This window comes from Lepus europaeus, chromosome 7 (genome assembly GCF_033115175.1).
Source record: "Lepus europaeus isolate LE1 chromosome 7, mLepTim1.pri, whole genome shotgun sequence".
NCBI classification, from domain to species: domain Eukaryota; kingdom Metazoa; phylum Chordata; class Mammalia; order Lagomorpha; family Leporidae; genus Lepus; species Lepus europaeus.
In genome coordinates this window covers 7,289,701-7,313,935 of record NC_084833.1, presented here as the reverse complement: position 1 = coordinate 7,313,935, position 24,235 = coordinate 7,289,701, and the positions used below count along the sequence as shown (strand labels likewise).

General features: G+C 60.1%; 1 protein-coding gene across 7 annotated transcripts in view; it reads left to right on the top strand.

Moving 5' to 3' along the window:
- Positions 1-24,209, top strand: part of MARK2 (microtubule affinity regulating kinase 2) — a 68,801-nt gene extending 44,592 nt beyond the window's left edge. Inside the window, exons 1-19 of one of the 7 annotated variants that reach the window (XM_062195941.1) lie at positions 3,489-3,796; positions 9,613-9,792; positions 10,002-10,055; positions 12,336-12,384; positions 12,664-12,729; positions 12,815-12,885; positions 13,041-13,097; positions 14,012-14,248; positions 14,636-14,755; positions 14,860-14,959; positions 15,035-15,147; positions 16,025-16,157; positions 16,415-16,593; positions 17,181-17,278; positions 18,064-18,225; positions 18,817-19,074; positions 19,962-19,988; positions 21,823-21,867; positions 22,292-24,209. In XM_062195941.1, coding sequence (XP_062051925.1) covers positions 9,658-9,792; positions 10,002-10,055; positions 12,336-12,384; positions 12,664-12,729; positions 12,815-12,885; positions 13,041-13,097; positions 14,012-14,248; positions 14,636-14,755; positions 14,860-14,959; positions 15,035-15,147; positions 16,025-16,157; positions 16,415-16,593; positions 17,181-17,278; positions 18,064-18,225; positions 18,817-19,074; positions 19,962-19,988; positions 21,823-21,867; positions 22,292-22,652 — 2,265 coding nt within the window. In that variant the 5' untranslated portion in view covers positions 3,489-3,796; positions 9,613-9,657 and the 3' untranslated portion in view covers positions 22,653-24,209. Of the gene's footprint in view, positions 1-3,488; positions 3,797-9,612; positions 9,793-10,001; positions 10,056-12,335; positions 12,385-12,663; positions 12,730-12,814; positions 12,886-13,040; positions 13,098-14,011; positions 14,249-14,635; positions 14,756-14,859; positions 14,960-15,034; positions 15,148-16,024; positions 16,158-16,414; positions 16,594-17,180; positions 17,279-18,063; positions 18,226-18,816; positions 19,075-19,961; positions 19,989-21,822; positions 21,868-22,291 lie in introns of those variants that run through there. The other 6 variants (XM_062195938.1, XM_062195939.1, XM_062195942.1 and 3 more) reach the window with 6 other exon arrangements.
- The last annotated feature ends 26 nt before the right edge of the window (positions 24,210-24,235 follow it).

Below are 24,235 nucleotides of genomic sequence, written 5' to 3'. Positions count from 1 at the left end.
AGCCAGACCTCTGTGCTGCAGGCTGTTTCTGCCCACCCCCTCCACCCCCAGCCCCAGAGCCTGGGGCTGCCGGCAGGCTGGCTCCCGTGGTAGGGAGGAACTTGCTGGTCTCCATGGTGACAGTAACCCACTGGTACGGGAGGAGCCGAGTGAAGTGTGAGGCTGGCAATGTGAGCTTCCCCCAGCCTTTGGCACCATGTGGCACTGGTATGGCGGCTGCTGCTCGGGCCTTTTCAGGAAAGGAGGCGTTAAGGAGCTAATGAGGAGGGGAAGAGCCCAGGCAGGGCCTGGCAGGACCACCCTCATCCTGCTCTGGGCCACAGGGCGGACAGAGGCGTGGCCAGCCTGTCACTCACCCGCTCCTGACGGGATGCTTTGCTGTGGGGGAAAGAGGGTCCTCTGCCTGCCAGCCTGCCATGGCAGGACTCTGACATTTCCTTGTTCTAGAAGGAATGCCGGAGTGGTGGGGCTCAGCTCGCCTCTGCTGGTGCTCTAGGGAAGTGCTCTGGAATGAGAGCTCCTCCCGGGGCCTTTGAGAGGGGAATCAAGGCCCCTCCCCAGAAGGGAAGGGGACATCAGGCCACCCTGGGCACCAGGCGCTGCTGTAGGCACAGACATGGATTCTTTCAGTCTTCCCTGTAACCCTGTGAAATGGGTGCAGGTTAATGTCCTCATTTTCCAAATGAGCACACAGAGAAGTCAGTCGCTGAGCTCATGGCTCGCACCCAGGGGTGCCTGCGTCAGCTCTCGCTGTGCTGTGCCGCCCTGCCCGTGATCAGAGACTGATGTAGGTCTCCTGTAGGGTTTCCCACCTCTGAGTTTCTAAGAGGCAGGAACCTCTCTGTGCTCGGCTGCGGCTCCACAGAGGCTTACTGGGGCGATCGGCGTGGTGGCCAGAGCCGATGAGCAGGTTCTCGGGTCGCGCGGCACAGGAAGCTCCTGCAGCCCTGTGTGTGGAACCCGCTGCGTTTCGAGAGGAGCCCAGTGTTTCAAGTGGCTCTGAGGACGGGAGCTCTGAGGAGTGCTCATTGCACTGTGGCTTCCAGGCGGGAAGTGGAGTGAGCGGACTTTCACTCCAGGTCGGCTCTTGTCTGCTGGTCTTTGCTGGCAGCCTTTGGCTTCTGCTGTGGTGCCTTTGGAGGCCTGCGGCCCTCCCCCCGCCCGCCATGGCCAGGCTGCAGTGCTGGGCTCCCTGCCCTGGGGTGAGGGCTGCAGCTCCGAGAGCCACCCTGCCTCTGGCATCCTGCTCAAGTTGCAGGCTCTGCTGGTGTCCTTTGTCGGGGAGGCACCTCCCTGGCTGCGAAAGGGGAGCTTTGATGGCTTTCCCCAGCCCCAGCCTCTCCTCTGCAAGGGGACATTCAGGGTGCCTGGTCCTCCTCAGGTGGAGCCAGCCACAGCTGATTTGAAAGCCAGGGCGCCCTGCCTCCCCGCTGGTGAGTGCGTCCCATCCAGGATGCTCCAGTGGCAGCTGCGTGGCACTTGCTCAGGAATGAGAACTCCTCCCGGGCCTTTGAGAGGGGAATCAAGCCCCTCCCCAGAAGGGAAGGGGGACATCAGACCACCCTGGGCACCAGGCGCTGCTGTAGGCACGGACATGGATGAAATGGTGGCTCCTGGAGGCACCAAGGGAAGGAAGGGTGCAAAGCACTCAGGACTGAGCTGCTCACCTCGCCCTTGAGGGCGCTGGCCTCCTGTGTCCGAGCACCTGGGTCCTGACTCCGGCTTCCTGCTGGTGTTCACCCTGGGGGCAGCCGTGGTGCCTCAAGGAATTGATTCCCTGCCACTCAGGGATCAAATTCCTGGCTCCTGGCTTCAGCCTGGGCCCAGCCATAGCCATTGTGGACGTCTGGGGGCGTGAAGCATTGGGTAGGTGCTCTCTGTGTCCATTTGTCTTTGTCTATCAAACAAGAAGTTGTTCAAAAACTAGGGACTTGCCACAGCCATGTGACTCTGCCCCATCTCTCGTCAGCCTGCCGGAGGCCAGTGCGCAGCCCTTCCTCCGTTGTGGAACCCCTTGCTGTCTGCCACAGAGACTGTCACATTGCGAAGCCCCAGGGCTAGAAGAATGAAGCTGTTAGAGGCTGCCCTCAGTGAAGGGACAGGTGGCTCAAGCAAGCCCGAGCCCAGGCCCCGGAATAGAGGCCTCTTCATTGAGGTCAGGGTCTCCCACCCTGGGGGGAGGTGGAGGAAGGAAGGGGTGCCCTGGGATCACCTGGACAGACCTTCAAACAGCTCCAGCACTGGCCACCATGGGGCGCTCTCCTCCCTGGGGTCCCAGGCTTCACATCCTCCCGTCAGTCCCTCCAGGAAGAGCCAGGACTTGAGCATCAAGGGTGACTGTGAGGAACAGCAGCTGCTACAGCCGGGCCGGAGCCCTGGGCTGTGGCAGCAGCTTGTCCCTGGGCCACAGGGACCACTCATGCTGTAGATCTGTGTTTGGAGGACAGACGCGTGAGTGTCGGCGTGTGATGGGGTGGAGCACACTGGCTCTGTGGGCCATCCCTGAGGACCAGGGTCTCCCGGAGAGGCTGCTCAGGGACCGAGGGCACAGAGGAAGCCTCACCCTCCCCTGGAGGGGTTCTTTACAGAGTTGCTTAATGGGAACGGCCCTGGGTTACACAGAACCAAGAGCCAGCCGGGAGGCTCTGTGACCAGGACACAGATGGGGACCATGGTCCCAAAAAAGGCCTCTTGCACATGAGCTAGCCACCATGCCCCGTGCTCAGCACGTGCGCAGACAGTGGGGGCTTTGTAGGGGAAGCGTGGGAGTTCCTGTAGAAGCAGGCGAGGGATTGGTGACTGAAGATTTGGGATTGAGCAGACGCCTGGGGCCGGACTTGGCACGTGCGGGGCGGGAAGGACTCAGAGGGACATCTGGATCGTTCCCCAACCTTTGGATTCAACCTGTCGTTCTCGGTCGGTGAGAAAGGTGCTTGACCTAGAGCCATAGGTCTCTGAAGGGCTCCCCAGGGTTACCGAAGCCCCTGAAGCCGTGATTAAAGTGTCCTGTGGCTGACAGGTGTGTGCGTTTTCTCAGGTTAAGCACTACTTCTCCAGGCAGTAGGAAGTCCGCCTGCCACCGCAAGTCGTGGTATCTGCTGACACCTGTGCCCCTCGGCTCTTCAGGGGGTCATTTGGGGTCATTTGTTGGTCTGTGACCCAGCCCCGTTTGAGGTCTCATTAAAGGATCTGCCCCTACCTAGGTCCCACCTGCTGCAGGTGAGATAAGGGATTTATGATAGGCCTGCCTGAGTGAGGCTCCTCCTCACCCTCTCACCAGCTGCTACCCAGCAGAGCACCTTGGGGAGGGTGGGGCAGCCCACTTCCGGGGAGCGAGGGGGGAGGGGAGGAGGAAGTTGGAGCAGACCCGCCTCTTTCTGTGTCTGCCTTCCTGCCCAGTCCCCTCCTGCCCCTCTCCTCCACCTTGCTGCTTGGGTATGTGCGGGCGCTCCCTGGCCACCAGGGCCGGCCCAAGAAGCTGCAGAGCTTTGTCCCCGTTGCTCTCCAGGCCAAACCCAGCCTTTCTCTGCTAGTGGTGGTTTCGGTTGCGACACCGTCCAGGTTCCCAGGCAGGAACCGCTCGGCCCGGCAGCTCCGCTCCTGTACGCTGAGGAGGAGGTGGAAGGTGTCGCCCGCCGCTGCCGCTGAGCTGAGGAAGGGCGGCTGACGGAGCCGGCCTCCGCCCTGGGCCTGGCTCTTCCCGGCCTCTGTACTTTGCCCTTGCTGCCTGACAGGTTCTGCTGTGGGCCCTGCTGAATGGAAGGCGGTGGTAGTCCTGGTCCCTTTCTCCAGCCGGGTATGTTTTCCCTTTCTGGACTCCAATTGCCCTTGTGCCTTTCCCCCGACCCGCTGAATCACAGTGCCAGAGGGAGCCAGGCCCTGGCACGGGGCTGTGAAATCCAGAGGAAGGGTCCAGATGTCGAAGAGGCAAAAACCAGGAAAGAAAGAGGAGCAGGCAGTGGGAGCGGCCGGCCTAAGGGGCAGAGGCCCGGGAGGCTGGCTGTGAACAGAGGTCGCTTGGGTGCTACAGTGAGATCAGGACTGGGATCCGGCCCCTGCCCAGGGCTGGTGCCCAGGGAACACTTTTCTTCCCCACTTCTACAGCGCTCTGGCTTACTCTGCCTCTGGCCTGGGAGTGCCTGCCCATACCCCTTCCCATGCGGCCCCTTTCCAGCCTAGGGGAGGCCTCGGGACACTTGGAGCCAGCCCCACACAGACAGCCCCAGAGCGCAGCTTCTCCTGGGGAGAGCCGGTGGCAGGCGCCTCCAGCTTTAGGGCAGGGGGCCCTGTCTACCTGAGTCAGCGCAGGCCTCGGGGTGGAGGCTGTCTTCCGGACGAGCCTGGCAACACGCCCAGGCCAAGTTCTGAGATCCCAGGCTGAAGGGCCTTGCAGACTGAGTGTGTCTGAGACTCTGCCTTCCCCCGCCTCTCGCTGGCAGGCTCCCCACTTCTGAATCAGGCCTGCTTCGGTGAGCTGCTTGCAGATCCTGCCTTGAGGGGGACCCCTTATTCCTCCGAAGGCTGCTGGGGAGTCCCGGGGCTGCCTTGCACAGACCTCCTGCAGCCTTGCGGGCTTGCCTGGGCTTCATGTCTTAGAACAGGCAGCCCACAGGTGGAGGGGAGAGCATGCTGTAGGCAGATCCTCTTTCTTTTCTTTTCTTTTTTCTTTTCTTTTCTTTTCTTTCTTTCTTTCTTTCTTTTTTTGATATTTTATTTATTTATTTGAAAGAGTTACACAGAGAGAGGAGAGGCAGAGAGAGAGAGGTCTTCTGTCCACTGGTTTACTTCCTAAATGGCCACAACGGCCAGAGCTGCGCCAATCAGGAGCCAGGAGCTTCCTCCAGGTCTCCAACCTGGGTTCAGGGGCCCAAGGACTTGGGCCATCTTCTACTGCTTTCCCAGGCCATAGCAGAGAGCTGGATGGGAAGTGGAGCAGCTGGGTCTCGAACGGCACTCATGGGATGCTGGCGCTTCAAGCCAAGGCGATAACTCGCTGCACCACAGCGCTGGCCCCGGCAGATCCTGTTTCATTGGCTCAGAGGACCTCCTGGACCTCAGCCTGCCTCCCTGGATGGACCCGGGCACACCTCAGATGGACGCTCCCCCCAGGACAGCCCCCCAACAGCCTCGCCTCTTTATCCTTCAGGGAAGGAGCCAGGTGAGGAAGTTGCCTCGCCTAGGGCCTTCCCCAAGAGGCCCTGTCTCCTGGGGACTTTCTCCTCCCTACAGTCGCTTTCTCCTGCCGCATGTCCTGCTGTGGAGACACATTTATAGCAGAGGGTCCGAGCTTTAGTGCCTCGAGGTGGGCTGTTCGGTCCTGAGACGGGGCTTGCTGACTTGGGAGCAGGGGATCAAAGAGCGGATGGCAGAGCGCGTGCGCCTGCTCTTGAGTCCTGAGCAGCAGAGCCTCCTTTCTGTCCCTGGGCCAGCCCATCACAGTTCCTGGCTCCCCTCACCCCTGTGAGGCTAGAGGCAGGGCAGGCAGCAGGTGCCCAGCTGGACCCTGGCAGGGCCCTGCTCTGGGAACATCAGTATCTGGGGACGCCATGGCTGTTCTTTCCTGAGCGTTGGATGCAGCACCTCACATGCGGCCTCTGCTCAGGGAAGTAGGGGACGTGTGTTTTCACTCTGCAGGTAAAGGTACTAAAGCTAGTGGCGGTGGGGGACAGATGTGCGGGATGCTCCAACACGCATCTTTGGGGTGTTCTCTGCGCCCCTCATGAAAGCAGCACCTCCCTCTTGTGGATGTCGCTGGCTGTAATAAGGCTGATTTGTGTTGAGTGAGTGACAGAGTTGGGATTTGAGCCCCTGCATCTGCACTCCTTGTCCTGACCAGCAAGGGAGAGAGTGTGCAGCCAGGCCAGGAGCGCACACAGCCCTGGGCCCAGAAGCACCCAGAGGGTGGGCAGGGCAGAGCCCATGATGTGCAAGGGTTCCCTAGTTTGGCAGCAGAGTGGCCAAGGTTCCAGACCCCAAGGCAGGCGCTTAATCCCTCAGCTAGCTTTTAAGGACTTGGAGGCTGGCGGGCTCCTGGCCTCAGAGAAGAGGGGAGTGACAAGAACCTCAGGATGGCCAGCGCCACGGCTCACTTGGCTAATCCTCCGCCTGTGGCGCCGGCACCCCGGGTTCTATTCCTGGTCGGGGCACCAGATTCTGTCCCGGTTGCTCCTCTTCCAGTCCAGCTCTCTGCTGTGGCCTGGGAAGGCAGTGGAGGATGGCCCAGATGCTTGGGCCCTGCACCTGCATGGGAGACCAGGAGGAAGCTCCTGGCTCCTGGCTTCAGATCAGCACAGCGCGCCAGCCGTGGCAGCCATTTGGGGGGTGAACCAATGGAAAAGAAAGACCTTTCTCTGTTTCTCTCTCTCACTGTCTAACTCTGTCTGTGAAAAAAAACAAAACAAAACAAAACAAAAAGAACCTCAGGATGGGGCTGAGAAGAGGAGAGCCACAGGCCGGGTCTTGAGAACCTGCTAGGTGGGCCCGGGCTGCTCTTTAGATTTTTTAATTTATTCATTTTCATTTTATTGGAAAGGCAGAAGGACAAAGACACCGGAAGAGATCTTCCATCCACTGGTTCACTCCCCAAATGCCCACAACAGCCAGAGCTGGGCCAGACCAAAGCCAGGAGCCAAGAACTCAGTCTGGGTCTCCCATTGTGGGTGGCAGAGACTGAAATAACTTGAGCATGTACCTCCCCGGATGTGTCTTACCAGGAAGCTGGAGTCAAAGGTGGAGTCCGCAGCGGGCTAACCCACCGCCTGTGAACCAGCACCCCACGTGAGCGCTGATGGATTCCCAGCAGCTCCACGTCCAGTTCAGCTCCCTGCTGATGTGTCTGGGAAAGCAGGGGAGGATGACCCAAGTGCTTTGGTCCCTGTACCCACATGGGAAACCCAGAAGAAGCTCCTAGCTCCTGGCTTTGGTCTGGCCCAACTCTGGCTGTTGCTGTCATTTGGGGAGTGAACCAACGGTTGGAAGATCGATTGATCGATCGATCTCTGTGTATGTGTGTGTCTCTCTCTAACTCTGCTCTTCAAGTAAAATAAATAAATCTTTAAAAAAAAAAAAAAAAAGAGTCGAGGGGGCCCTGGCCTTATGGTGCAACAGGTAGGCTGCCACTTGAAACACCGGTGTCCCATATGGGCGTGGTTCTTAGCACTGTTCCCTTTCAATCCAGCTCCCTGCTCATGCGCTTGGGAACGTAGTGGATGGTGACCCAAGTACTTAGATTCCTGCCACCCATGTGGGATACCCAGATGTCACCATACTAAACAAGAAATGGAGTGACAACTTGAACCTCATCATGCCTACATGTCCCAAGCAGCAGCTTAGCCACTGCCCCAAACACCTGCACCTCAGGGTGCCCTCTAGGAGGCTGACCCTATCAGGTACCAGCAGGAACCAGGAATGCCCTTCTTTCCATGGAGTACAGACCCTTGAGATCCTTTGGGGACAGGAGCAGGCATTTTAAACTATTTGTCTAACAAACACTGTTGGGGGAGCAGCCAGGCTTAGGCGAGCTACAGGGAGTGTGAGAAGAGGGCAGTGTGGACAGACAGTAGCAAGGGGACTCTGGGGAGGTGCGGAGGCGTGGAGGAGTGAGGGCTTGGTGGAAGAGACAGCTGGAGCCCCAAGGAAGTTAGGAGAGACTGTTCTGGGATGTCAGAAGCCTCCCCATCAGTCAGCCAGCTGTGGGGCTCGCTTGTCCAGCAGTGGGCTTCTGGAGTCTGAGTCAGTCAGCTGACCAAGAAGTTGCCCACAGCCGTTGTGCAGAGGCCCCACGTGGGCATGGTGCGGAAGGGGAAGTCAGAGCAGTGTGCTCACGTGTTGTGTTGTTTCTGTCGTTTGCAAAGCATCTAGTTGGGCAAGCGAGCTTTTTGCCAAGGACAGTTCCCTAGCAAGTCCATCTTTTCTCCTGGCTTTTGAGGGCTTCGCTTACAGCCAGCAGGGACGCTGAAAGAAGAGCTTTGACTCACACCCCCCTGGTCACACCGTAACCATCCAGACTGTCTCCCTAAACTTTCAAGGCAGCTCTGGATGGCCTTGGGGCAAGGCTCTGGCAACAGCTTTGTCCCAATGTGCTGCAGTGACAGTGGCAAGGTGTTCTTTGAGAGAGGAAAACTGGATCTCGGGACAGGAGTTAGAGCAGACCCTCCTTTAGCACTGTATTGAGATACAATCCACGTAGCACACAGCCCACCCATTCAGAGTGTACGTGGCGCTCACTTCGACAGCACATAGACTAAGTAAAATTGGAATGATGCTGGAAGATACGCATGGTCCCGTGCAAGTGACACACAGATGCATAAAAACGTTCCACGTTCTTAAGTAAATACATACAAGTGGATTTGTTCTCTTGTAAAGAAACAAGCTGTACAGTCAAGTGGCTTTTATTAAATTCATAGAGTTGTATAATCATCACTGTGCAACTTTAGAACATTCCTGTTACCCCAGAAAGAAACCCCACACCCCTTAGTTGTCACTGTCAGGTCTTCTTTACTTACCCTTCTCTTCCCTCGACAGCCGCTGGTCTCCTCCCTGTGTAGATCTGCCTGTCCTAGACACTTCACGTCAAAGGAATCCTGCAGCATGTGTGGTCCCCGGTGGCCAGCCCAGAGTCTGCCCTGTCCTGGCACGTGGCCTTCACCACCTTCACTGCCTTTGGCCGCCGTGCCGTGTGGCTGATGGACGTCTGGGTCGTTGTGCTCTGGCTGCTGTGGACGGGACGTTGATACATAGGCCGCTGTGTGACCGTGTTTGCATTTCCTCTGCCATCCACCTGGCAGGGGAATTGCTACATCATACAGTCACTTTGTGATGAGCACTATACAGAGTCTACAGAGGCTCAGACACACAGGTTCTTGTAAAATGGATTTTAGGAAACCACTGTGTGTGGATTTCAGTTTAGGGTGGTTTGGTTTTGTTTTGTTGTGGTATTTTTGCCAAGATAAACCTGCCTCTTAATTCTCCTTTTCCATAAGCTTTTTGAAGTGTGGTTATAGTGTATTCCTGGACCATGTCCTTTTTTATGCTGTTTTGTACCTGTTCAGTGCCTTTGGTAATTTCTGCTTCCTCACAGCCTTACTTGGGCTGTGGAGCATCCAAGGAGAGCAGAGCCAGGCAGACCACTGCCTTGACCAGCCAGTTGGGGCATGGGCGGTCCATGGATGAAGGGCACAGGACTGCCCTCGTGGGCTGCCATGCTCCTTAGGAGACATGACAAACACCTGTCAGGTGATGAACTAGCAGACTGGGGTGACGGGCTGGGTGGCAGGAGGGCTCTGAGGCAGTTCTGGCCATGTCACGCCAGCAGCTTTCGTGCGGGTGGCCAAGGAGCTGCTGGGCTATTGTCATCCACAGGGCATCAGTGGATCCAGGATGACACAGCTCTGGGCCTAAGTTCTTGCACCCACCAGCTCTCTGGAGAGAAGACTGGCTGTCTTCTCGTCCCCTTCTGTCTTCTCCGCTGCCTTGTGGTCCTTCACGTGCCTCCCAGCCCCTTGGAGTCTGCCCTAGCACCCTGGCCTCGTGCACTGTTCGCAGAGTGCTGAAGGCGAGGCGTGAGGGGCCTGGAGGGGCGGCAAGTACAGGTGTGTCTGTTTCCCCCTGCAGCCCACCTTGGGACACCTAGATTCCAAGCCCAGCAGTAAGTCCAACATGCTGCGGGGCCGCAACTCGGCCCCCTCCGCCGACGAGCAGCCCCACATCGGCAACTACCGGCTCCTCAAGACCATCGGCAAGGGGAACTTCGCCAAGGTGAAGCTGGCCCGGCACATCCTGACCGGGAAGGAGGTGAGCGCTGAGGCGGGGCGGGCTGCGGCTCCCAGCCCTGCGCTGGCGGGACTAGGGCTGCAGGCCACCTTTCGGGCCCACAGGGACGCTAAGAGCGGTGAGATCAACAGGTACATAAAGGAGGAAGTAGCGTCGGGTCCTGGCTTTCACCCGCTCAAAGAGGCCATCTTGGGGTCTGTGTTGTGCTTTGTTTTTTGTCTCGTGCTCAGGTAGCCGTGAAGATCATTGACAAGACTCAGCTGAACTCCTCCAGCCTCCAGAAAGTAAGCGCAGGGCAGCCGCTGGCCCTTGGCAGACCTCCCTCAGGGCCGGCGGGTCCCCGTTCCATCTGGGCCTTCTCCTGAATCTCGGATTTGTTTGACCATATGCTTGTCCACGGTTTTTCAAACTATATTTTAGAGCCCTCTTCTTCCCCAGCCTCTGCTCCCCACGGCTCTCCCACCTTGAGGCCTTGATTGGGTCCCCTGGGGTGGCCCCTCCTGGGTGGGCGTCCTGGCCACAGACACTGACTCCGCAGGTTTTTCTGCTCCTTTTCAGCCACATGGCCCAGCTGTCTGACCTCCTGCCTGCATCTGGCTACCTTCTGGTCTGTGCCTGGCCCTACGCAAAAATACGTGTTTGCAGCCATTACTACAAATACATGCAGCTGCTCCAAGTCCTGGAATGATTCCGGGGAGTGGCCCAAAAAGTACAGGAAAGAGAAGAGGAGGCAGGGAACCTGCCCCGACTCCTGTGCCAGCCACATTGTAGCCTGGAGTTGAGACGCTGAACTCTAACTCCAGATTAAGGACAGGTCCTCCCAGTTTTCCTTTTTTACTTCCAGGCTCCTCCTGGCCAGAGGTCAAAATCATTTGTGTGTAGTTTTTGCTAGATGAGGTTGAACAGCGGGAAAGTGAGGTCCTACCTAGCTGGGGGGAGGCCCCCCGCTGGGAACACCCCTCTGCAGACCTGGGAGGAGAGCGAAAGGAAAAGGAGACTTTGATTTGCAGCAGGGAGGTCTCCGGGCACTGACCAGGTGGCTGTGGAGCTGCAAGCTCTCTGTCCCCCTGCCTGTCCCGGGCCCCGGCTGCGGGGGAAGGAGGCAGCTCCTGTGTGGCTTCAAAAGCCTGCCCACTCGGGGGCCCTGGTGCCTTCGTGGTCCACTGACCCGGCTTTCACCCTCTGACCAAGACCCAGCTCTCGTCAGCTCATGGCCAGTGCATTTTTCTTTGGGAGTCGAGGGGTGGAGGGCAAGGCTGTGAGCTGACAGATAGGTGATGCCAGGAGTCTGGGGCCGGAGTTGCCACTTGTTAATGAGGGAGGTGCTTAGGAAATGAGAGTGGAGGGACAACCAGAGGCAAGGGGGTTCCTGTCTTTGTCGCCCCTGGGGCCCCTCAAGTTTCCCTGGGTCCAGGGGAACCGCTGCTGTCATCGCCAAGGCTTGCTTCCCTGCCTGGAGCCTCCCAGGAGGAAGGGGAAGAGGGCTGCCCTTGGAAGTCCGGCTCTGACCCACAGAAGTGCGGGCCCCTGGGGGGCCTAGCGCCTCATGGCAGTGGTCGCCACTCAGCCCTGCCTCCTCTGCTGCTTCCTTCTTGCTGACTGGCCAGAGGCACCAGCATCGGATACATACAACCCGCGCTTAACCAAGGCCGTCCCTTTCTGGCCAAAGCACTGTTTAAATCTCACCCTGGCGAGGATCTCAAAAAGATGTCTCTGAGGAAGTTAGCCCCTCTGGGTTCTAGAGGAACCCAGAAAACCCCAGGGTCTTCCAGACAGTGCCCCTTGCAAACCAAGGGGACGCCCTGCAGCTGCCTCTGGCCCGATTCGGTGCTGTGCCCTCCCATGGTGTCCAGGACCTTCTGCCTCTTCACCCAGCTGTGGAGCCAGGGAAGAAAGCTGGAAACCAGGGCTCCACGGGGGCTCCGGCAGATTCGGCTCCTGAGCATAGGAACGCTGCTGCTGCCCTTCGTCCAGCTCACACGAGCTCCTGGACACCCTGAGGGGGAAACGTGGGTCCACTCTGTTCCAGACGCTGTACCCCTCCCTTCTGCTCTTAGTGTGGGTGCGGAGGCCTGGGAGTCACAGAAGCCTCACCTTTCAGGTCTCTGGCCCCCGCCAAGGGAAAGGAGCTCATTTCTGTCATCTTTCTTCATGGAAATGTGTGGTTGGGAGCCCCTGATTTCTGTTTCACAAAGACAGCGTGAGTGTGTGGAGGTGGATTTGATTAAAATTGGCATCAGCTATATATAGGAGTGGCTTCTTCCTCACAGGCCCAGGAGAGAAAGGCCCAGTCCTTAGTACAGAGCGCTGGGCCTTGTGTGCATCATATACCGAGGGAAAACAAAAAACCCTGGTGGGATACCCTTTAGAACCCCCCCAGACCAGGCTGGAGGCGCACGTTTCACCCCTGAGCTGGTCGGGCCCACACTCCGCCAGGCGCCACGCCTGCTTCCCTTCCTGTTTCCCCTTCTCCCCTCTTCCCTGCCTGCTCTGGTTCTGGGAAAGCAGCCTGGCAGGGCCCTGTGCAGCGGGACAAGCCTGACCCCTGGTGTCTTCCTTTCCAGCTGTTCCGCGAAGTGAGAATTATGAAGGTTTTGAATCATCCCAACATAGGTGAGAACCAGCTGCACCTCCTCCTCCGGCCAGGCCCCACTTCCTCCCGGGGCGCGGGGCCCTCTGGAGTCTTGAGTTGCCAGGGATGCTTCCGGGGAAGCTCAGCTTGGAAGCAGCTGCATCCCTGGCCGACACTGAGCTGAACTTAGTGTTTGGCAGGGGTGAGAGGAGGTGGTCCTGGGGAGGGGGCCTTCGTCCTTGGATGCCCTGTGCACCTCAGAGCTCGGTACATGGTTCCTGCTACTGCTCTGATGCAACGCTTGGCCTTTTCTTTTGCAGTGAAATTATTTGAAGTGATTGAGACAGAGAAAACCCTCTATCTTGTCATGGAGTATGCTAGTGGCGGTAGGTATGGAACTGCGTCTTCCTGGTGGGTGCCCTCTCCCCCGGCCTTCCCAGCCCTGACCCGTCCCCACCCCGTCTCTCACAGGAGAGGTGTTTGATTACCTGGTAGCTCACGGCCGGATGAAAGAAAAAGAGGCTCGAGCCAAGTTCCGCCAGGTGGGTGCGCCTCCCTCCATGTGGTCACTGCTCCACCTTCCCTGCCCTCGGCATCCAGGGAGGGGCGGCTGCCTGTCGGTGGCCTCTGCTGGGTGCTTCGGTCGCACAGTCTTAGCTCCATCGGGCGCCCAGGCTGACCCTCTTCTTCCTTCCAGATAGTGTCTGCTGTGCAGTACTGTCACCAGAAGTTTATTGTTCACAGAGACCTGAAGGTGAGACGCACGCTTCTTCCTGTGCCTTTGAGTGCAGGCTGGGTTGTCCCCTCTGTCTGTGACGTCACCATCAGTAATGCTCAGGGCCCAAGAGTTGACGGGAACCCCCGCCAGTTATTCACACACACACACACGATTTGTTTATTTGAAGGCAGGCTCCCATCACTGTTGTTCACTCCCCAAATGCCACAAGGCTAAGGTTGGGCCAAGCCAAAGCTGGGAGTTAGGAACGCGTTCCAGGCTTCTCACTTGAGTGGCAGGGCCCCAGGTACTGGAGCCATCAACTGCTGCCTCCCAGAGTGTGCATGAACAAAAAGCTGGAATCAGGAACCAGAGCCAGGACTCAAAGCCAGGCGCTCGGATATGGGGTTGTGTCGGTGCCTTACCTGGCTGTAACAATCAGACCAGTTGACCAGGACGTCCCTAGGAGTGCTTCTGATAGGAGCCTCGCAGCTGGGCTGGGGCTCCCACTCCAGTAGGCAGTGCGGGGCATGGCAGGGCCACCCAGGTACTCCTGGTCCTCCCGGCAGCCTCAGGGCTGGTGAAGGGGAAGATGTAGAATGTCTGTAGGTGCATCGCCTGCAGGCCCGCACATCCACCTCCTCTGTGGCTCAGGGCTTCCAGTTTGAGGCTGTCTGTGTTCCATGACTGCCCCGCCCTTGCACACATGACAGTGGTTAACCTGGGCCTGGCGCAGAGGCTTCGCACACCGCTCAGGGCCCCTGGGCCTGCGGATCCCAGCTCTGCTGTGGCTGCCTGAGTGAGGAGTGGCCTGCACGCCTTCTTCCTGCCCTGCCCTGGAGTTGGCAGAGAGGAGACAACTTCCCGTCATTTTCCTTGTGTCCCTCAGCTCCTCCCTGCACAGCGCCTCAGTGTGGTGCACCTCCCCTGATGTTCTCCCTCTTACCTCCCAGGCAGAAAACCTACTCTTGGATGCTGATATGAATATCAAGATTGCAGACTTTGGCTTTAGCAACGAGTTCACTTTTGGGAACAAGCTGGACACCTTCTGTGGCAGTCCCCCTTATGCTGCCCCAGAACTCTTCCAGGGCAAAAAATACGACGGACCCGAGGTGGACGTATGGAGCCTGGGGGTCATCCTGTATACACTGGTCAGCGGGTCCCTGCCTTTTGATGGACAGAACCTCAAGGTGGAGTGCAGTGCAAGCTTAGCGCACGCTCACTACTTTGCATTTCCTCGCGGCTCTGGTCTTCCCCGGACCCCTCACCTGCGCCTGTGTACACTTTTCCGAAGCCAGAGCTTCTGAGAAGGGTTCACTAAGGTGGTAGCAGTTACCGGGCCCCTGTGTCTGGGAACTGACAGTTCCTTCCCGGGGGAAAGGGTGCATTGCCTGGGGTTCCCTGGCCATGCCAGAGCGTCTTTGGCTCCTGTGCCTCTCTGTGCCAGCCTCTCTGCCTTCTACCGGCTTTCATTGCTGGCAGCGTGGCTGGTGTCACGCTCCCAGGGTCCTGGGTGGTGGGTTTCTTCCCTTGGCCTTGAGATGGGTGAACTTTGCTAATCCTGGGTGCTCCTACAGGAGCTGCGGGAGCGGGTGCTGAGAGGAAAATACCGAATTCCGTTCTACATGTCCACGGACTGTGAAAACCTGCTGAAGAAATTTCTCATTCTTAATCCCAGCAAGAGAGGCACTTTAGAGGTGAGCAGCCCGGAGGCCGCTGGCTGGTGGTCCGGGGGTTCCCACAGAAACCCCCAAGCTGAGTGTCTTCCCCCCTTGCCCTTTTCCCCTCCCTTTGCTCCCAGCAAATCATGAAAGATCGTTGGATGAATGTGGGTCACGAGGACGATGAACTGAAGCCTTACGTGGAGCCCCTTCCTGACTACAAGGACCCCCGGCGGACAGGTGAGGCCGTGCTAGGCCACGAGGCTGCGGTTGCTGGGGGTCAAGAGCAGCCTTAACTGTGTGTCCCCCGTGCAGAGTTGATGGTGTCCATGGGGTACACACGGGAAGAGATCCAGGACTCGCTGGTGAGCCAGAGGTACAACGAGGTGATGGCCACCTACCTGCTCCTGGGCTACAAGAGCTCTGAGGTTAGTGCTGCCCACCCTCTCCCTGACCCTGACCCGGCATCGGTAGCACCCCATGCTCTTAGCAGTGGTAGGGAAGATGCGCCTTTCCAGCAGGTGTGCTCTCTGCTGGCCACCTCTAAGCGTCAGCTTTGCTGTCTGAGGCCCTCTGGCCTCTCACTGATCTCCTTCAGGGGCTGGGTAAGAGCTGGTGGGCTTGGGGTTGGGCCCAGTCTGGGCTCCATGTGGGTGAGTTGATTCACGTGGGCCAGACCCTCTGAGTGGCAGTTCTGTGTCAGTCCGGGTGTCTGCGATTCTATCTGTCGGATGGGTGCTGCTCTGGGTTTGGGGAGGTTTCTGTGTGTAACAGCACTCTGGAGCCTGTGTGTTGCTTCTGCCTGTGACTTGGGTCTGGCTGTGTCTTGTCTGTGTGTCTGTCCAGTCTGCAGGTCTGGCAGCTCTGTAATTGTTCTTCTGCCCCTTTGGGCTTGGTCCAGCATCCATGTGTCCCCACCCTGCTGGTGGTGATGATGGTGGCCCCCTCTCTCGGTTCAGGCCCACATCGCTATGTGTGGGGAAGGGGCAGCTCTGGGTCTGACGTGTGTTCTCCTGGGTGTTAGTGTCTCCCTGGGTTTGGGCATGTGTGTCTCTGTCGAGGATGGGAGTCTTTCTGGGTGCTGTCCTTGGCTGTGTCTGTCTGTCGTCAGGATCTGTGCCAGGGCACAGGTGTCTCTGGGGTGGAGGAGGTATGTGTAGGTACTGGTTGGTCTTGTGAGTGACGTCCCATGGGAGCCTGGGCTGTGTGTGTGTGTGTGTGTGTGTGCTGGACTAGGGTGGGACGTGAACATGAGTCCGCCCAGGGAGATCACCACCCTTGAAGCCACGTTCTCTGTGCTTGCAGCTGGAAGGTGACACCATCACCTTGAAGCCCCGGCCTTCGGCTGATCTGACCAATAGCAGTGCCCCCTCCCCCTCCCACAAGGTACAGCGCAGTGTCTCGGCCAACCCCAAGCAGCGGCGCTTCAGTGACCAGGGTAAGCATCTTGGGGGCTGGTAAGTAGGACTCGCCCTCTGCAGCAAAGGCTGTACTCCGGCAGGTTTAGAGGCACACAGCTGAGCTTCTGTGCCGGCTTAGCCACTTGGGAGCACGGCTGTGGGCAAGTCCCTTAGCCTTCCTCAGCCTCTGTGAAGTGGGGAGGCAGAGCTGCCCGCGGGGCGCAGGGGAGCCCTGCAAGCGGATCGGCACTCCGCGCTCCCGCCTCACCCACCCACCGTCCCTCTGGCCCTGCAGCTGGTCCTGCCATTCCCACCTCTAATTCCTACTCCAAGAAGACTCAGAGCAACAATGCAGAGAATAAGAGGCCTGAGGAAGACCGGGAGCCAGGGCGGAAGGCCAGCAGCACAGCCAAAGTGCCTGCCAGCCCCCTGCCCGGCCTGGAGAGGAAGAAGACCACCCCCACCCCCTCCACGGTGAGCCACGCCCATCAGTCCCAGGCCCCACTTCCTGTCCTCCCCACTACCTCCCCTCCCCAAGCAGCTCTTTTCCTTATTTGTTTTTGTTTTTTTGTTTTTAAAGATTTATTTATTTGAAAGGCAGAGTGGCAGAGAGAGAGGGAGAGACGGAGATCTTTCATCTGCTGGTTCACTCCCCAAATGGCTGCAGCAGCTGGGGCGGGGCCAGGCCACAGCCAGGAGCCTGGAACTCCATCCAGGTTTCCCACGTGGGTGGCAGGGGCCTCAGTACGTGAGCCATCCTTTGCTGCTCTCCCAGGCGTACCAGCAAGGAGCTGAACCAGGACTTGAACTGGCACTCCGATATGGGATGCCGGTGCCACAGACAGCGGCTTAACTTACCGTGCCACAGTCCTCACCCCCAGCAGCTCTTTGAGTCCAAGACCTCATCCCTTTGGTGGCCACTGTTGCTCACTGTAGAAAGCGCAGCCCCAAGAGGAGAGCAAAGTCCCGTCTGAGCCACGGCGCCTGCCGGAGGCGGAGGTGGAGGGGAGCCCCTGCGTGAACCTGACTGTAGAGCAGCTCTTGCCCTTCGTTCCCCACAGAACAGCGTCCTCTCCACCAGCACAAATCGAAGCAGGAACTCCCCGCTTTTGGAGAGGGCTAGCCTTGGCCAGGCCTCCATCCAGAACGGCAAAGACAGGTGAGCTGCCCGGGCCTGCCCGCCACGCTCCTCGGCAGCCCCCCTCACAGCGGTGAAGTTTGTCAGTAGCATCGTCTCCCGCCCCCACCAGAGCGTCGCGCCCGCTCCCTGGAGTCCTGTCCTGGCTCTGTTCCGTCTGGCTGTCCACCTTCCCCGCTCCACGCCATCTCCTCCTCCCCTTCCTTCTCTGACCGCTCCTCCTGGTTTACCGAGTGGGGGCTCCCAGTGGTCATCTCCATGGCCTTTGTGCTTCTTGACGGCAGCCGGGGCGTGGCTGCTGCCCTCCATGCATCAGCGCCTGAGGCTTTGTCTTTGGGGCTCCAGATCAGGGCAGAACCAAGAGACGGCCCATCTCAGGGGTATACCTGTTGAGGGTGGCTGCAGCGTGCCCTGACCTTGACCATCTGCATTTCTTGTGTGCTGGGCGCCCCCTCTTCCGCGCCTGTTGACAGTTCTTAGCAACACTGCACTCCTCCTGTAGAAGAGACACCTGGACCTTAGAATCCCTAGGAGACCAAGGCAGCCGGAGGCAGTGCTTCCTGTCACCTCTCCTTCCGGTTTCCTTTTCCCAGGCTCTGGCCTCCCTCGCCGCTTCCTCCCCTTCCCTCCACGCCCCACCTGCACGATCCCCAAATCTGACTGACGCCCCTTCGCTGCTCCCCGGGCCTGACCCGCACCCCACTGCCGTTCCCAGCTCTGGCCCTTCCCTGCCCTTGCTTCCTAACCCGGGCGTTCAGCCCTGGCCGCCCCCTAACCCAGGCCTCTCCGCTGCTTTTGTCTCCTAGCCTAACCATGCCAGGGTCCCGGGCCTCCACGGCTTCTGCTTCTGCCGCAGTCTCTGCGGCCCGGCCCCGCCAGCACCAGAAATCCATGTCGGCCTCCGTGCACCCCAACAAGGCCTCTGGGCTGCCCCCCACGGAGAGTAACTGTGAGGTGCCGCGGCCCAGGCAAGTGTGCTGGGGCAGCTGGTGCACCTGCTGCCCTCCCCCTGCCCCCAGCAACTTCTTCCTTCCGGGGGGCCTGCTCTCTTGTCCTCTTGGCCACAGGACACGGCTCTGTCCCCTGCAGCCAAGAAGTGGAAGGCACAAAAAAGAGCGTCAGTGTCCCTCTTCCACAGGTCTCCCTCAGCACAGTTGTGCGGGAAGCAGTCCTGCGGCTCCGAGGGAGGCTGCTTTGTTCTGAGCCTGCCTGGGCTTCCTCAGGGACCCGGGGATGGTCAGCATCCTGGGGGTTCCGTCCGTGAGGGTTGGTCCCCACTGTCCTCTTGAGAGTTCAGGGAGCCAGCTCTGCAGCCTGTGCTGCTCTGCACATACGGGTCATTCCCTGCCCCCACCCCACCCCCGTCCTTCGTCTTCCTCCTCCGGGAGCCTTCCTCCCTGCCACCGTCCTCAGTGGTCACACCCTTCCTTCTGTGTCCTCCGTGATGGCTGCCTCTGCCATAGCACCCCCCGGCCCCACCACGGGGCGCTGCAGGTGTCCAGTGGCAAACAGCTGTCCTGTACCCTGATGTGTTCCCCTTACCCCGACTCTTCCCACAGCACCGCCCCCCAGCGTGTCCCTGTCGCCTCCCCCTCCGCCCACAACATCAGCAGCAGTGGTGGAGCCCCAGACCGAACGAATTTCCCCCGGGGTGTGTCCAGTCGAAGCACCTTCCATGCTGGGCAGCTCCGGCAAGTGCGGGACCAGCAGAATTTGCCCTACGGTGTGACCCCAGCTTCTCCCTCTGGCCACAGCCAGGGCCGGCGGGGGGCCTCTGGGAGCATCTTCAGCAAGTTCACCTCCAAGTTTGTACGCAGGTGAGCAGGGAGCGCAGGGTGGCAGAGAGGCTGAGGCCAGGCCTTCCTGTTTGCTCAGGGGTGGGGATGCCTAGAGCTGGGCTTGGGTTCCTGGGGTTAAAAGAGGCCCATGAAGGCTAGGAAATGGGGTCGTCAACACCTTGTGTGCCCAGACCCGTCCTCTTAGGCCTCTCGCCAACTCCCCATAGGCACCCCTCATTCTCTGGCCCCGGCAGATGGCCCATGCCGCCTCCTCTCCAGGAGAGTGTGAACTCAGATGCTAAAATAAAAGCCCCCTCTTCTCTCCTGGGTTCCCATGGAAACTTATATTTGGTGACGCAGCTGCAAAGTCATGAGGCCTAAGCCAGGCTGGGCCAGGGAGGAAAATTTTTCCTGGTCTCTCACCTGGCCCCCTTTGACCCCCTCTCCCCGCCTCCACAATGGCTCGTGTCTGACTCCAGTCACTCCCCTCCGCTGCAGCCAGTTCTTCCAGGGGCTCCCGGGAGGGAGGCCCTAAATGAAACAGCCCGTGGGACCTGTGGGAGCCTCCCCGCCCCCAGCCCCAGAGCTGAGGCCTTCCTGTGTTGGGTCCTGGTGAGGGTCTCGTCAGGGAATGTCTCACATCGTGAGTCCCCAGCCACCAGAGGCACACCTGAGGTGCATCCAGCCAGCTGGCCGCCTGGGTGCCCTGGTGCCCCCGGACTGGCTTGCCTGCCGCTCCTGCCTGCCTCGTGTCAGGGCGCAGACCTGCAAGTCTGGGACTCTAGTCTCGCTGAGCGGCTCTTCCAAACTGGGGGCGACCTTTGATCCTGTGAAGCCCACTCCCCACCTGCTTATCCACACACCGTCTTGTTGGGTTTTTTTTATTTCTTTTTTTATTTTGTCTTTTTTTTGTTTGTTTTTTTTAGAAATCTGTCTTTCAGGTTTGCCAGAAGGTAGGCGTTGAGCCCGCTGTGTGTGTGTGTGTCCCGTGTCCTGCTCCATCACTAACTCCCCTTTTCTGGTTCTGGCTCGTGGCCATCTGCTAACGTGTCTGTGTGGTCCTCCTCTGCCATCTTAAAGGGACGAAGCCTGGTGTGGCCGCGGGTCAGCACCAAGCCTGCCCTCAGACAGGTGGGCTCTGAGCACATGGCCCTCAGGGCGAATGGCTTTGAAAGGGAGGGCCCTTCCTCAGACCACAGTTGTGCCTGTCTTCAAGCCAGGGAGACCTCCTCGGGGATTCTCCCTTTAAGATTGTCTGCCCTCACCCCACCCCCAGGTTTGGGTCACAGCACTGGGTGCCCCCGGCCCTTCCCCTGCCATGTGCATGCGCTATGAGGAGGCTGCCCCGGGGTACAGGTGCATCTGGGACGGTCTCTCCCTCGGGGTCTCCTGGGCTTCCTGAACTTGAGGGCTGTGGGCTTCTTCCCCCGGCCTCTGGGACGGAAGGCTGGGGAGGGGGCGGCTGCAGGTTCCCCAGCTGCGGCCTGACTCCTCCTGGCCCGCCCAGGGAGCCTCTGCTTCACAAGTGAGGCACAGCACCCCCTTCTGGCAGCTCTGCAGAAGCAGCCCCCCCAACCGGCCAACACGGGCCAGCCGCAGCACCAGCACCGCGGTGACTTGAACCTCTCCCGCTGGCCGTTTTCTCCGGATGCGGCCTTCAGCTCTAGGGCAGGGGCCACTCCTCGCCTGGTCACGGCGAGATGGGCAGACACCGCCCTTCCTGGCCCTTCACCCCTGGCCTTCTCATCCTCTCTGCAGGCCTGGGTGCGCCAAATGCCAAGTTACAGGTGGAAGGCTGGGCCGGGAGCCTGGTTCCCCAGGTGTCAGCCTGGCCCCGCTCTGGGGCTGGGGCGCCCAGAAGGCACTTGGGTGCCCCAGCTGGTGGAGAAACCAGACGGGATCTTCAGGCTTTCCCCACTCCCCGCTCCGTGCCCCCCAGCCCTCCACTGCATGACTGGTGCTTGTGCCGTGGGGGTCACGGTGGGGGCTTGCCCTGCTGGAGGCCCGGGGAGAGCTGCCAGGGCCCCTTCCCCTGCACCGCCGGGCTCCCCGCTCGCAGTGCACTTGTTGGCATCGTGTCTGTCTCTCGTGTTTCTGTGTCCCTGTGTCCCTTCTACATGTGCTGCTGCCGTCCTCACCCCCCTCTGTATTCCCCGATTTCCCGGCTCCCAGCGCCCATCTTGCAGTCAGGAGCTGGAGAAGCCGCTCAGCGGGGCCAGACCTCTCCCCGTCCCGTCCTCCTCCTGCAGGCAGGCGGCCCGGCCGCTGGGGAGTCACAACCACGCGGCAGCCGGCACCCACCCCCAGGCCTCCTCCACGCACCTCCAGGCCTTGGCACTTGAAGCCTCCTGAGAGGCTTCCACGTCCCCGAGACCCCCGCTCTCCCAGAGTTGGAAATGTTGCAGTCCAAGACCCCCGTATGTTGGCACAAAAGCTCACGTGAGCGCTGGCTGGGGCCAGTGGGGAGCCCGCCTCATGCTGCACCCAGCGCCAGTGCTCTGGGTGCCCCGTGCACCCCGCCCCAGCAGAGGCTCCTCCTCCCCGGCCCACCGCTCTGGAGTGTGGGAGGGGCAGGCTGTGCTGGGCTCCCTCCTGGAAAGGGACTGTCAAGCTGCCAGTGGGAGGTGCTGCAGAGCCTTGTTGGCCCGCAGGTGCGGCCAGGTGGCCTTTGGCTCGGGCCTGCCCACCGGCGGGCAGCACCTCCCCAGACCCACCCTCACCTGGGTCTGTGGTGGTGGAAGGAGCGAGAGATCCGGCACTAAACTCTCCCTCGCTCTGTTTTTTGAGGAACCTGAATGAACCTGAAAGCAAAGACCGAGTGGAGACGCTCAGGTGAGAGGGCCGGAGCCAGCACTGGCCCTGCCCGGGCCACTGGGCTTGCCACAAGCCTCCTGTCCGGCTCTTCCTTCTGCCACCCGGCTCCTCCTCCGGTGGCTCTGCCCTGTCTCCACCCTCTCCGGGCCTCCCTTTCCCGAGCCCCGCTGCAGCAGGTCTGGAAATCGGAGCCCTGGGGTGGGCCGTGGGGGCAGCAGATGAGCGCCCAGCGCCCCTTCCCTGGCTCTCCCGGTCCAGAGAAGCCGGTCGCCCCAGTGTCCTGCGCCCCTCAGCCAGGGTCTCGGGGCTCCCTCTTCCGGCTCGTGTGCCTGTGCTGCTCCCCCCCGCTGTTCTCTGGGCCAGGGTCTGCCCGCCAGGGTGGCTCTCCCGTGGGTGGGGTGCCTCGGCCGCCCGCCTCACACAGCCCCTGCCCTCCCCGCAGACCTCACATGGTGGGCGGCGGAGGCAACGACAAGGAGAAGGAGGAGTTCCGGGAGGCCAAGCCGCGCTCGCTGCGTTTCACGTGGAGCATGAAGACCACGAGCTCCATGGAGCCCAACGAGATGATGCGGGAGATCCGCAAGGTGCTGGACGCCAACAGCTGCCAGAGCGAGCTGCACGAGAAGTACATGCTGCTGTGCATGCACGGCGCGCCGGGCCACGAGGACTTCGTGCAGTGGGAGATGGAGGTGTGCAAACTGCCGCGGCTCTCGCTCAACGGGGTCCGCTTCAAGCGGATATCGGGCACCTCCATGGCCTTCAAGAACATTGCCTCTAAAATCGCCAACGAGCTGAAGCTTTAACCGGCCTGGGCCAGACTGCAGCGGGCGGGCGCCCTCCCGCCGGCCTTCCGGGTTGTTTCTTCCACGTTTGTGGGGGATGGGAGATGGCTCTTCTCCCTCCCCCACACTCGCCCCCGCCCAGAAATTCCTCCTTCCCCTCGCTCCCCCACCGGAGGCAAAGGAAGGGGAGGGGTGGGGGGCAGGGCTCCCCTCGGTACTGCGGTTGCACAGAGTATTTCGCCTAAACCAAGAAATTTTTTTATTACCAAAAAGAAAAAAGAAAAAAAAAAAAAAAAAAACCCAGCGGCCACCTTTCCTCCCTGCCCCATTGGGACAGTTGAGACTGGATCTGTGGGGTTTCCCGGGAGGGTGGCTCAGGGCTGGAACACTCTCAGGCAAGAGTGGTGGAGCTCCCGGTCAGGCCCTCCGCCAGGCCCGCTTTGGGCTCATCTCCCTCTCCTCCCCCCTCCCCTCCAAGCGAACCACCAGAGGTGGCCTTCCCCTGCCCTCGAGCCCCCAGCCCCTGGACGGCGGGGGCGCCCGGGCGGCGAGGGCCACGCAGCACCCCCTGCCCCTCCCTGCTGAGCTGGGCACTCCCTTCCACGAGCTGCTGTGGGGACATTCGCTCCCCTCCTCAAGTCTGTGCCATCTTCTCCACCCCTCCTGGTAGAAGGGCCCGACCCCAGGCTGGAAGAGGGGAGGGGGCCGCAGGGCATGCCGGACTCCTCGGCCCCCAGGGGGCCGCCTGGGCTGCTGGCTCCCCGCACGGGGACGCCGGGCATTCTCCGTTCTGGGAGAGCCTTTGTCTGCAAGCACAGCCCCCTCACGTCCCTCCTCCCAGTGCGTCCCCGTCATTGGCATTAATCCGGGCACCAGCTCATTCCGCACCACTCTCATCTCGGCCTCGCCTTCTCTCCGGACACTGTCGCCCTCCTCTCAGGAGACACTGCCCAGGGCCTCCCCTGGACTGGGCGGCAGGGCCACGGGCCGGGGGACGGGATGGGCGAAGTGACTCCCAGCTTGCTAACTTCCGCGGCCAGTGTGGGAGTGGGTGGCTGTGGGCGCTTGGCTGGTGGCGGCCACTGCATCCCTTAATTTATTTCTCTGCTGTTTCTGTTCTTGAGAAATCGAGGGGGGGGGGGGCGTCCCGCAGAGGCCACCCCTGCCCTCACCTGAGTTGTACATTTTTTGTGATGGGTTTTATTTTTTATTTTATTATTTTATTTTTTTTTCTTGATTTATGATGACTCCACCCCTCCTTCATCACCCCCCCACCCCCACCCAGGCCAGGCTTGGAGGCCTTGGGTCCTGGGAAGGGGCCTCGCCAACCTCAGCCCTCCTGCCCCACGCTCAGCCTGTGGCTCCGGCTCAGACCAAGGGCTCCCCCCTCCCCCTCGTGGAACAGCCTGGGTGCTCCCAAGGGGCCTGGCAGGGAGGGCATGGCTTGGCTCCCGTTGGCGGTGGGGGCAGGGGTGGGGGGCACCCAGGCAAGGTGGCCCCTCCCCACCTAGCCCCTCCTCCCCCCGCCCTGCACTTAGTTTCTCCTCTGGATCAAACACGTAATAAAGAGAATGTTTGGAATCTGAGCCGCAGCCTCCTGTTTC